This window comes from Electrona antarctica, assembly GCF_951216825.1.
Source record: "Electrona antarctica genome assembly, chromosome: 13".
NCBI classification, from domain to species: domain Eukaryota; kingdom Metazoa; phylum Chordata; class Actinopteri; order Myctophiformes; family Myctophidae; genus Electrona; species Electrona antarctica.
The window spans coordinates 51,527,586-51,540,383 of record NC_136794.1 but is presented as its reverse complement, the minus strand read 5'-3'; the positions used below and the strand labels follow the sequence as shown (position 1 = coordinate 51,540,383).

Genomic DNA, 12,798 nt, shown 5'->3' with positions numbered 1-12,798 from the left:
TAAAGTTGCTTGTTGTAAATTTTGGTTTTAAACCAGTGTTGATTCTCACACATTTCCACGTCGACGACCCCCGAGGACCCCCATACATACTTTCAAATGATGTATTTGTTTTTGTCCAAGGACCACAACATCTAAAAAAGACCCCCTGTGCCAGGGACCCCCTGTGCCAGGGACCCCCTGTGCCAGGGACCGCCCCCAGCCAATATATTCCACATTCTTTTTGTCTCTCTACAACCTCAGGTTTTATTATGTTTTATTTTATTGATTTATTTATTTTTACCATTTTTCAACATAATGAATAGACTATATCAGTATAATGTCTTTGTATATTTCACTTACATTTCAAGATTAAACTACTAACATAAACACATTGTTTATTCACGTTTTCTCAAACACAATTCAATCATTCATCACAAATTGTGATGAATGATTGAATAAATAAATAATTGTGATTCACAATTATTTATATGACAATTTATCGACAAGTTATCAAGTTATCATAACTAATAGTTATAGTTATAGGGCATAGTTATGGTTCCCAAAGTGGTCTCCGGGGACCCCCAGAGGTCCTTCACGGAGTTCCAGGGGGTCCCCAGCTCCAAATGGACCCTTATGGGTCTGTAACTCTCAGTTGTACAAATGGAACCATTATAGGGTCCATTTGGTTCCATTTGTACTCTCAGAGTTACATTAACATTGATTTTACAACATAAATTGGGGGTCCCAGAGATAGAAATGCCATTAAATGGGGGTCCGTAGACTAATGCATATCAAACTGGGGGTCCTTGAAATGAAACGGGTTCAGAATCACTGCTATAGAGCCATAACAATCTTCTCTTATGGGGGTCCCTGGCATATATTTTCTAATGGGGGTCCGCGGCATATCTTTTCAAATGGGGGTCCCTGGCATATCTTTTCAAATGGGGGTCCCTGGCATATCTTTTCAAATGGGGGTCCCTGGCATCTTTTCTAATGGGGGTCCCTGGCATATCTTTTCAAATGGGGTCCCTGGCATATATTTTCTAATTGGGGTCCGCGGCATATCTTTTCAAATGGGGGTCCCTGGCATATCTTTTCTAATGGGGGTCCGCGGCATATCTTTTCAAATGGGGGTCCCTGGCATATCTTTTCAAATGGGGGTCCGCGGGGCTAATAATGAGTGTCAATTTTGGGGGGTCCTTGACACTAACAATTAAGTTTGAGAACCACTACTGCTTTAGCGGCTCGTTTTGTTTATTTCTCCCAGCCAACCTGGCCACCCTCAGCCTGCTCAACTAAAACATTAAAACAACAACAACAAGACGTTGTTTTCACTCAGAGAGAATAACAGCAGATCTACAAGACCTACAGCACTCTATACAGCTCGTCCAGGTGGTCTGTAACATCTAGTGTGTGTAGAAACAGATCTTTAAAACACCTTTTAGAGACAAACACTCACAGTTTACACTTTAGCTGTTAGCTTAGCATCCTAGCACTGTACACACACACACACGCGCACGCACGCACACACACACACACACACACACACACACACACACACACACACACACACAGAGACAGTGTGCTAAGTGCTGTTAGCATCGTTAGCATCACACACTTTAACAGCAGCAACAACACATTTCAGATTCAACAGAGAATTAAACCCTTTAGTTGTTCTCTTTGACCTAAACACAGAGTTCTAGATTAAACCCTTTAGTTGTTCTCTTTGACCTAAACACAGAGTTCTAGATTAAACCCTTTAGTTGTTCTCTTTGGCCTAAACACAGAGTTCTAGATTAAACCCTTTAGTTGTTCTCTTTGGCCTAAACACAGAGTTCTAGATTAAACCCTTTAGTCTCTTTGACCTAAACACAGAGTTCTAGATTAAACCCTTTAGTTGTTCTCTTTGACCTAAACACAGAGTTCTAGATTAAACCCTTTAGTTGTTCTCTTTGGCCTAAACACAGAGTTCTAGATTAAACCCTTTAGTTGTTCTCTTTGACCTAAACACAGAGTTCTAGATTAAACCCTTTAGTTGTTCTCTTTGACCTAAACACAGAGTTCTAGATTAAACCCTTTAGTTGTTCTCTTTGGCCTAAACACAGAGTTCTAGATTTAAATCAACTCTGTTTAGTTTGAAGTAGTTGTTGTTGAATGAACTGAACTCCTTCTGGACTTATAGACTATTAGGTGGATTCATTGATTGATTAATTGATTGATAATACATTGATTAGTTAATTAATTAATCAGATAGTTAAGTGGTCGTCATGTCTGAGAAGAGTTCGTCTTCGGGGTCTGAGGAAGATGTGGAGCCGGACCACGCCGGACCCCCTGTGGAGATGGGAGGGGTCCTCAGCAAGGTACACATTACACCTTTATCTGTTTATATAGACCCTTGGACCCCCTGTGGAGATGGGAGGGGTCCTCAGCAAGGTACACATTACACCTTTATCTGTTTATATAGACCCTTGGACCCCCTGTGGAGATGGGAGGGGTCCTCAGCAAGGTACACATTACACCTTTATCTGTTTATATAGACCCTTGGACCCCCTGTGGAGATGGGAGGGGTCCTCAGCAAGGTACACATTACACCTTTATCTGTTTATATAGACCCTTGGACCCCCTGTGGAGATGGGAGGGGTCCTCAGCAAGGTACACATTACACCTTTATCTGTTTATATAGACCCTTGGACCCCCTGTGGAGATGGGAGGGGTCCTCAGCAAGGTACACATTACACCTTTATCTGTTTATATAGACCCTTGGACCCCCTGTGGAGATGGGAGGGGTCCTCAGCAGGGTACAAATTACACCTTTTATTATAGAGGTGGACCCCCTGTGGATATGGGAGGGGTCCTCAGCAAGGTACAATATACACCTTTATTACATTTAGCCTCTCAGACACATTTGAGCCACGGACCACCATTTGATGACATTTAGCCTCTCAGACCCAAAACCAAAGCATTGTGTCCACAGTTACATCCATGCTGTATTGATGTTGGTACCAGTAGGAGAGATAACATGATGTTGGTAACAATAGGAGAGATAACATGATGTTGGTACCAGTAGGAGAGATAAAAGGTTGTATTGATGTTGGTACCAGTAGGAGAGATAACAGGCTGTATTGATGTTGGTACCAGTAGGAGAGATAACAGGCTGTATTGATGTTGGTACCAGTAGGAGAGATAACAGGTTGTATTGATGTTGGTACCAGTAGGAGAGATAACAGGTTGTATTGATGTTGGTACCAGTAGGAGAGATAACAGGCTGTATTGATGTTGGTACCATTAGAAGAGATAACAGGCTGTATTGATGTTGGTACCAGTAGGAGAGATAACAGGCTGTATTGATGTTGGTACCAGTAGGAGAGATAACAGGCTGTATTGATGTTGGTACCAGTAGGAGAGATAACAGGTTGTATTGATGGTGGTACCAGTAGGAGAGATAACAGGTTGTATTGATGTTGGTACCAGTAGGAGAGATAACAGGTTGTATTGATGGTGGTACCAGTAGGAGAGATAACAGGTTGTATTGATGTTGGTACCAGTAGGAGAGATAACAGGCTGTATTGATGGTGGTACCAGTAGGAGAGATAACAGGCTGTATTGATGTTGGTACCAGTAGGAGAGATACCAGGTTGTATTGATGGTGGTACCAGTAGGAGAGATAACAGGTTGTATTGATGGTGGTACCAGTAGGAGAGATAACAGGTTGTATTGATGGTGGTACCAGTAGGAGAGATAACAGGTTGTATTGATGGTGGTACCAGTAGGAGAGATAACAGGCTGTATTGATGTTGGTACCAGTAGGAGAGATAACAGGTTGTATTGATGGTGGTACCAGGAGAGATAACAGGATAATCATGTTGATCAAAATATCAATTCTTCTACATTCTCTAATTGTGTAGACTTCTTGTAAATTAACCCATTCGACAGGGTTGGTTCAGCGGTAGAGTGGCCGGATGGTAACCGCAAGGTTCCCGGTTCGAGTTTGTGAACCGGAGTGTCCTTGAGCAAGACTCTGAACCCCTGATTGCTCCTGATGTGAATGTTGGTGCCTTGCATGGTTTCCTCTGCCATCGGTGTGTGAATGTGTGTGTGTGTGTGTGTGTGTGTGTGTGTGTGTGTGTGTGTGTGTGTGTGTGTGTGTAAAGGTGTGTGAATGTGTGTGTGTGTGTGTGTGTGTGTGTGTGTGTGTGTGTGTGAATTGGTGAATGTAGCACATAATGCACAGTCTATGTAAAGGTGCGTGAATGTGTGTGTGTGTGTGTGTGTGTGTGAGAATTGGTGAATGTAGCACATAATGCACAATCTGTGTGTGTGTGTGTGTGTGTGTGTGTGTGTGTGTGTGTGTGTGTGTGTGTGTGTGTGTGTGTGTGTGTGTGTGTGTGTGTGTGTGTGTGTGTGTGTGTGTGTGTGTGTGTGTGTGTGTGTGTGTGAATGGGTGAATGTAATCTCTGTAAATGTGTGTGAATGGGTGAATGTAATCTATGTAAAGGTGTGAATGGGTGAATGTAATCTATGTAAAGGGGTGTGAATGGGTGAATGTAATCTATGTAAAGGTGTGAATGGGTGAATGTAATCTATGTAAAGGGGTGTGAATGAGTGAATGTAATCTATGTAAATGTGTGTGAATGGGTGAATGTAATCTATGTAAAGGGGTGTGAATGGGTGAATGTAATCTATGTAAATGTGTGTGAATGGGTGAATGTAATCTCTGTAAATGTGTGTGAATGAGTGCATCTATATGTAAAGCTTGGATAAAGGCGCTTTATAAATTAACCCACTCAGACCTGGGGCAGATTCTACACGTCTTCTAAATCCTAACAGTTTTAAATGCTTCTCTTTCTCTGCCTAGTTGGACTAATGTTATCGCCTGGTTAGTGATTAGTTCAACTGTGTGTGTGTGTATGTGTGTGTGTATGTGTGTGTGTGTGTGTGTGTGTGTGATACAAAGCTTTGTATTATAGAGGAGGTGTTTTGCTTCAATCCACACACACACACACACACACACACACTGACACACACTCGATATGAAAAAGGATTGGAAACAATTGATATAGACTTTCTGCCTGGTAGGGTGAGGCATTGTAAAGTTTAAAAGTTTAACTTTGACTTAGAAGTGGTCAGAGTGTGTGTGATAGAATCTGTGGTCAGTTGTGGGTTGCGTTTCTGGGGGCTTGTTGTTTGTTTTCCGTGTGTGTGTGTGTGTGTGTGTGTGTGTGTGTGTGTGTGTGTGTGTGTGTGTGTGTGTGTGTGTGTGTGTGTGTGTGTGTGTGTGTGTGTGTGTGTGTGTGGGGTGTGGGGTGTGGGGTGTGTGTGTGAGGCCGTGTGTCCGTCCGTCCGTACGTACGTCCGTCTGTGTACATCTAATCTCCGGCACCGTTAACCCGGTCGATGCCAACGATGAACCTCTGCCCCACATCTTCCAGAACGACCTGTTTCTTTTGAAAATAGCAGATCTACAAGCTTGTAGAATGTTGTGGCAATTCCAAAATGGGGGGGGGGGGGGGGGGGGTGGAGACAAAATATTTTCAGAAAACTTGTCAGGATTTATTCTACATTTTGTAGAATGTGGTCTCCGGGCATGTTGGTTCAAATAGCTCTGGACTCACTGTTTTATCTGTTTTATCTATATTTATTGTGAATGCACTGAGCCATTACTATGTAACCCAGGCAGAACATGTCTGTCTGTCAAGCTGTGACACCACCCGCCCGCCACCAGAGGGCGCAGCTGTATCACACACACACACACACACACACACACACACACACACACACACACACACACACACACACACACACACACACACACACACACACACACACAGTAGAAAACGTTAAAAAAACAAATAAGAAAACTTCAAAAGAAAAAAGTACATAATTTATTCTAGTTGTTGTTATTGCAATGTACGAGCTGTGTTCGCTTCCCGCGTTCGTTCAATGTTCGAGCTGTGTTCGCTTCCCGCGTTCGCGCGTCTTTCTTGTTTTACCTCCTGTAGTATGTCTTGTTTGCATGTATGCACTTTCCATGGTCAATATTTGCCTGTGTTGTTTGCATTAGTCCTGAAGAAGTCAGCGTTGAACTGAGGCTGACTGAGTAAACAGAGCTGCTGTTCCTTGTAGTCACTCTAGAAGGACTAGTTGAAGTTGAGACGCATATACTTATATATATGTATTGTCTTTAATCTTACTGCATTAACCCATTTAGACTTTTAGAAATTTTAAAAGTGTCCTCTAAATCATGACAGTTTTCTGAAATTCCTATGTTTCTATATCAGTGGACCCCAAAAACGTATCTGTAATCGGCCGCCGACCCCCATCTGAAAATATGTTGTTCCAGGGACCCCCCCAGAAGCAAAGATTTGACTTAAAAACGTTCGCTCTGAAAGAATATATATTCAAAGATTTGTCACATTTTCACGATTTAAAAAAAATAGCAGACCTACAAGCTCTATAGCGCCACCATGAGGCCAATTTCTGCAAAACACATTTTGTTGATACAAAATGCTGCAAATCATGAACGCAGCGCCCCGAGTGCAGTGGAACGGCGCACGCATATTCCCACTAGGCTGAGGAAGCAATGACACTTGACATTATTCAAATCAGCCTCATGGTGGCGCTACAACAGGCCAAGTCACATCATTGCATCTGCATCAATCTTTGTCTGCCAAACATCACACACACTCCTATCCTCCTGGTGGAGACCTGTGCCCAGAAGGGCACCTTTTCTAGTTTTTGTTGATTTATTCATGAAATTACTGAAAAGTAAACAAATTGATTTTTTTTTTTAACCCATTCTAGGCGGGAACCCCTTTTGGTGTTTTAAGCATTATGTTATACTTTAGCTGTTGAAAAATAGCAGATCTACAAGCTCATAGCTCATGGCACAGAGTGCCGCGCTACGGACCCAAATGGACCCTTATGGGTCTGTAACTCGCACATGCACACTCTGGTTTTGTGTTTCAGTGGACCAATAGGGTCATGTTTTGTTTCTTTAGTGGACCAATCAGATCATTGTTTTGTCTTTCAGTGGACCAATCAGATCGTTCTCTTGTCTTTCAGTGGACCAATTACATCCATGGCTGGCAGGACCGCTGGGTGGTGTTGAAGAACAACACTCTGAGTTACTACAAGTCTGAGGATGAGAGAGAGTTTGGATGCAGAGGGTCCTTATGTCTGAGTAAAGCTGTTATCACTGTGAGTACCTATTACTACCTATTACTACCTACCTACTGTCTATATCTACCTACTGTCTGAGGATGAGAGAGAGTTTGGATGCCGAGGGTCCTTATGTCTGAGTAAAGCTGTTATCACTGTGAGTACCTATTACTACCTATTACTACCTACCTACTGTCTGAGGATGAGAGAGAGTTTGGATGCCGAGGGTCCTTATGTCTGAGTAAAGCTGTTATCACTGTGAGTACCTATTACTACCTATTACTACCTACCTACTGTCTATATCTACCTACTGTCTGAGGATGAGAGAGAGTTTGGATGCCGAGGGTCCTTATGTCTGAGTAAAGCTGTTATCACTGTGAGTACCTATTACTACCTATTACTACCTACCTACTGTCTATATCTACCTACTGTCTGAGGATGAGAGAGAGTTTGGATGCCGAGGGTCCTTATGTCTGAGTAAAGCTGTTATCACTGTGAGTACCTATTACTACCTATTACTACCTACCTACTGTCTGAGGATGAGAGAGAGTTTGGATGCCGAGGGTCCTTATGTCTGAGTAAAGCTGTTATCACTGTGAGTACCTATTACTACCTACCTACTGTCTATATCTACCTACTGTCTGAGGATGAGAGAGAGTTTGGATGCCGAGGGTCCTTATGTCTGAGTAAAGCTGTTATCACTGTGAGTACCTATTACTACCTATTACTACCTACCTACTGTCTATATCTACCTACTGTCTGAGGATGAGAGAGAGTTTGGATGCCGAGGGTCCTTATGTCTGAGTAAAGCTGTTATCACTGTGAGTACCTATTACTACCTATTACTACCTACCTACTGTCTATATCTACCTACTGTCTGAGGATGAGAGAGAGTTTGGATGCCGAGGGTCCTTATGTCTGAGTAAAGCTGTTATCACTGTGAGTACCTATTACTACATACTGTCTATATCTACCTACTGTCTGAGGATGAGAGAGAGTTTGGATGCAGAGGATCTCTGCTCCTGGTGAGCAGGGTGGGTGGACCTCTGGTGAGCAGGGTGGGTGGACCTCTGGTGAGCAGGGTGGCTGGACCTCTGGTTGGGTGGACCTCTGGTGAGCAGGGTGGGTGGACCTCTGGTGAGCAGGGTGGGTGGACCTCTGGTCATGAACGGGACGAGTCGAACACCCGACGCGCTGCCAGGCCCAGACCCTGTGCGCGTGCTTGTGCGTGAACACTAGACAGAGTTGTGTTAAAGTGTGTGCGGTCTCCATGGCAAAAAATTAAAGCGTGTGAGTGTCCCGTCCTCTGGATAATGACATTATGGCGTGCGTTTGCGTGTGTGTGTTTTGCGCTGAATGAATGTGTGTCATTGTGTATTATTAAACGGGTTGCGTTGTTAACCCTTCGTCGATCCATTCCATCCGAACTAGGAAAATAAAGGACATTAAAAAACACATTCTGTCACAATGATTCACAACAGAATATGTATATATATGTATATGTATATAATTATAACCAACCAATAACTAACCAATCTATTAGGACATGATATATTATCTTTATTAAGATCTCTATTATATTTAATTTTGTATACAGTATTTTATCTCTGCTGTCGGCTGGAAACATCAAACAAAATGTTCATTTTTCAGGAAAGGAAAAATATATTTTTTTCAGGAAATTAACCTTATATATATGAACCTTTTTTATATTTTTAAAACAAAGCAATACAGCCTCATCAAAGTTGGTGTTGTAACTTTATATATTGTCAATTACTTCCATGAGAAGGAGAGAGGTGGTGGAGTTAGCTGATTTAGCAGACAGTTTGATAGGGGGAGAGGTAAATGGTAAATGGTGCATTTATATAGCGCCTTTATCCAAGGCGCTTTACATAGATTGTGCATTACATTCACCCATTCACACACACATTCATACACCGATTGCGGCGGAAGCCATGCAAGGTACCAACCAGCACATCGGGAGCAATTTAGGGTTCAGTGTCTTGCCCAAGGACACTTTGACATGTAGACAGGAGGAGCCGGGATTCGAACCGCCGACCCATGGATCATTGGACGACCTGCTCTACCTCCTGAGCCACAGCCACACAGAGGTGGTGGACTTAGCTGCTTTAGCAGACAGTTTGATAGGGGGAGAGGTGGTGGAGTTAGCTGCTTTAGCAGACAGTTTGATAGGGGGAGAGGTGGTGGAGTTAGCTGCTTTAGCAGACAGTTTGATAGGGGAGAGGTGGTGGAGTTAGCTGCTTTAGCAGACAGTTTGAGAGGGGGAGAGGTGGTGGAGTTAGCTGCTTTATAACAGACAGTTTGAGAGGGGGAGAGTTGGTGGAGTTAGCTGCTTTATAACAGACAGTTTGAGAGGGGGAGAGGTGGTGGAGTTAGCTGCTTTATAGCAGACAGTTTGAGAGGGAGAGAGGTGGTGGAGTTAGCTGCTTTATAGCAGACAGTTTGAGAGGGAGAGAGGTGGTGGAGTTAGCTGCTTTATAGCAGACAGTTTGAGAGGGAGAGAGGTGGTGGCGTTAGCTGCTTTATAGCAGACAGTTTGAGAGGGAGAGAGGTGGTGGCGTTAGCTGCTTTATAGCAGACAGTTTGAGAGGGAGAGAGGTGGTGGAGTTAGCTGCTTTATAACAGACAGTTTGAGAGGGAGAGAGGTGGTGGAGTTAGCTGCGTTTTGTCGTAAAGGGTGTTTTTACGACAAAGCACTGATTTATGCCAAAAAAACCCTAAAAAATGGAGTTATGAGGTTTCCTCCCGACAGCAACGAGAATATGATGTGTTGTCACTTTTTGTAACGAGCTGTGTGTGTGTGTGTGTGTGTGTGTGTGTGTGTGTGTGTGTGTGTGTGTGTGTGTGTGTGTGTGTGTGTGTGTGTGTGTGTGTGTGTGTGTGTGTGTGTGTGTGTGTGTGTGTGTGTGTGTGTGTGTGTGTGTGTGTGTGTGTGTGTGTGTGTGTGTGTGTGTCCACATCCTAATGAGTGTGTGTGTGCCTCTCTCTCTCTCTCTCTCTCTCAGCCTCATGAGTTTGACGAGTGTCGTTTCGACATCAGTGTCAACGACAGCGTGTGGTACCTCCGAGCCGAAGACCCGGATCAGCGGATCCAGTGGATCGAGTCCGTGGAGCTCCACAAGGTAGGAATTACCCTACCAACTCTGTACCCTTAAAGGTGTAGTGAAACTGAAATGGTGGGCATTTTATTTTGAAGTTTTAGCTTGAAACTCTGGCTCTGAAGTTTCTGAACCAATCAGAGCGTTGCATCCCTCCAGGCTATGGGTCCTATAGGTCCGTGACAGAGAGACGGCAGAAAAGCCAGGGGATGTTTTTCTAACCTGTTCAACCTATATACATATTTTAGGGTGATGGTTGAGTTGAAAACGAGTAACACACTGTCTGGATGTATCAGTAGCACCTGTGTTCTGATGGACGCGCAGATATGGGAATCAAACTGGTGAGCTTCATTTGTACTGGCTTTTATTGATGTGGGCGTCGACACGTCATCACGCAGCACGTTTTATTGATGTGGGCGTCGACACGTCATCACGCAGCACGTTTTATTGATGTGGGCGTCGACACGCCATCACGCAGCACTTTTTCGTTTTCAGGAAGTAATTAAAACAAGATTTTTATGGACTTTTGAACACAAAAGTAACACCAGTTACTAGTAGTTTTAACACAGTAATACCATGGTCAGTACACCAGTTACTAGTAGTTTTAACACAGTAATACCATGGTCAGTACACCAGTTACTAGTAGTTTTAACACGGTAATACCATGGTCAGTACACCAATTACCAGTAGTTTTAACACAGTAATACCATGGTCAGTACACCAGTTACTAGTAGTTTTAACACAGTAATACCATGGTCAGTACACCAATTACCAGTAGTTTTAACACAGTAATATCATGGTCAGTACACCAGTTACTAGTAGTTTTAACACAGTAATACCATGGTCAGTACACCAGTTACTAGTAGTTTTAACACGGTAATACCATGGTCAGTACACCAATTACTAGTAGTTTTAACACAGTAATACCATGGTCAGTACACCAATTACCAGTAGTTTTAACACAGTAATACCATGGTCAGTACACCAGTTACTAGTAGTTTTGGCTGACCGAACTTCCCCTTCTGTGAAGCTTCACAAGGAATCTGGGGAAAGCTTGTCTCCATCTTGCCATCCCTAGACATACAGACGCCCCAGAGCCGAACGAGGCGTCTACCTTTCTGTGTCTGTGGCTCCTTTCCAGGCGAAGGAGCCTCTGGAAAGGAGCCAGTCTCTCTCGTGTGACTGAACTTCTCACCCTATCCCTAAGGGAGATGCCAGCCACCCGTCGAAGAAAACTCATTTCGGCCGCTTGTATTCGCAACCTTATTCTTTCGGTCATGACCCACACTTCATGACCATAGGTGAGAGTAGGAACACTTCATGACCATAGGTGAGAGTAGGAACGAAGACTGCTCGGTAGACAGGTTGAAAACATTTGAAGCAAGAAAATGGACGACGCCGTAAAACCCAAATTGATTCTATTTGATCAACTCACTTCCTTGTTGCAACCCCCCCCCCCCCCCATCCCCCCCCCCCCCCCCCACACACACACAGACACACACACAGTGCGGGTCGCGGAGCAGCCGTAATGGAGGAGTTTTCGACCGTGCGATGTAAGAACAGAGATTATACAACGGGTCATTTCGAGGAAGCAATCTGATTGCAACTGCTTCTGGCGTAACGTTCCGAGAGATATTCAGTTCCTTCAGCTCCATCTCTCTTTTTATTTTTCTCCAACCGAATTATGAATGCCCTAAAATGTAATGATCTCTCTCTCTCTCTCTCTCTCTCTCTCTCTCTCTATGTCTCTCTACCAGGCAGAGTCAGGCTACGGGTCAGAGAGCTCTCTCAGACGGCATGGTTCCATGTTGTCTCTGACCTCAGCAGCCTCCGTCCTCTCTGCTACCAGCACCTCCTCCTTCAAGGTACGCACGCACACACACACACCTCTCTGCTACCAGCACCTCCTCCTTCAAGGTACGCACGCACACACACACACACACACACACACACACACACACACACACACCTCTCTGCTACCAGCACCTCCTCCTTCAAGGTACGCACACACACCTCTCTGCTACCAGCACCTCCTCCTTCAAGGTACGCACGCACACACACACACACACACACACCTCTCTGCTACCAGCACCTCCTCCTTCAAGGTACGCACGCACACACACACACACACACACACCTCTCTGCTACCAGCACCTCCTCCTTCAAGGTACGCACGCACACACACACACACACACACACACCTCTCTGCTACCAGCACCTCCTCCTTCAAGGTACACACGCACACACACACACACCTCTCTGCTACCAGCACCTCCTCCTTCAAGGTACGCACACACACCTCTCTGCTACCAGCACCTCCTCCTTCAAGGTACGCACGCACACACACACACCTCTCTGCTACCAGCACCTCCTCCTTCAAGGTACGCACGCACACACACACCTCTCTGCTACCAGCACCTCCTCCTTCAAGGTACGCACACACACACACACACACACACACACACACACACCTCTCTGCTACCAGCACCTCCTCCTTCAAGGTACGCACGCACACACACACACACACACACACACACACACACAC

The 12,798-nt window shown here is 44.4% G+C and overlaps 1 protein-coding gene across 1 annotated transcript in view; it reads left to right on the top strand.

Annotated features, from left to right (window-relative positions):
- Positions 1 to 1,284: 1,284 nt before the first annotated feature.
- LOC306935045 (ceramide transfer protein-like) overlaps positions 1,285 to 12,798 on the top strand; it is a gene marked incomplete at its 3' end in the record, with an annotated part of 32,476 nt that continues 20,962 nt past the window's right edge. Inside the window, exons 1-5 of the mRNA XM_079517868.1 lie at positions 1,285 to 1,390; positions 2,214 to 2,339; positions 7,042 to 7,176; positions 10,161 to 10,277; positions 12,011 to 12,118. Coding sequence (XP_079373994.1) covers positions 2,247 to 2,339; positions 7,042 to 7,176; positions 10,161 to 10,277; positions 12,011 to 12,118 — 453 coding nt within the window. The 5' untranslated portion in view covers positions 1,285 to 1,390; positions 2,214 to 2,246. The remainder of the gene's footprint in view (positions 1,391 to 2,213; positions 2,340 to 7,041; positions 7,177 to 10,160; positions 10,278 to 12,010; positions 12,119 to 12,798) is intronic.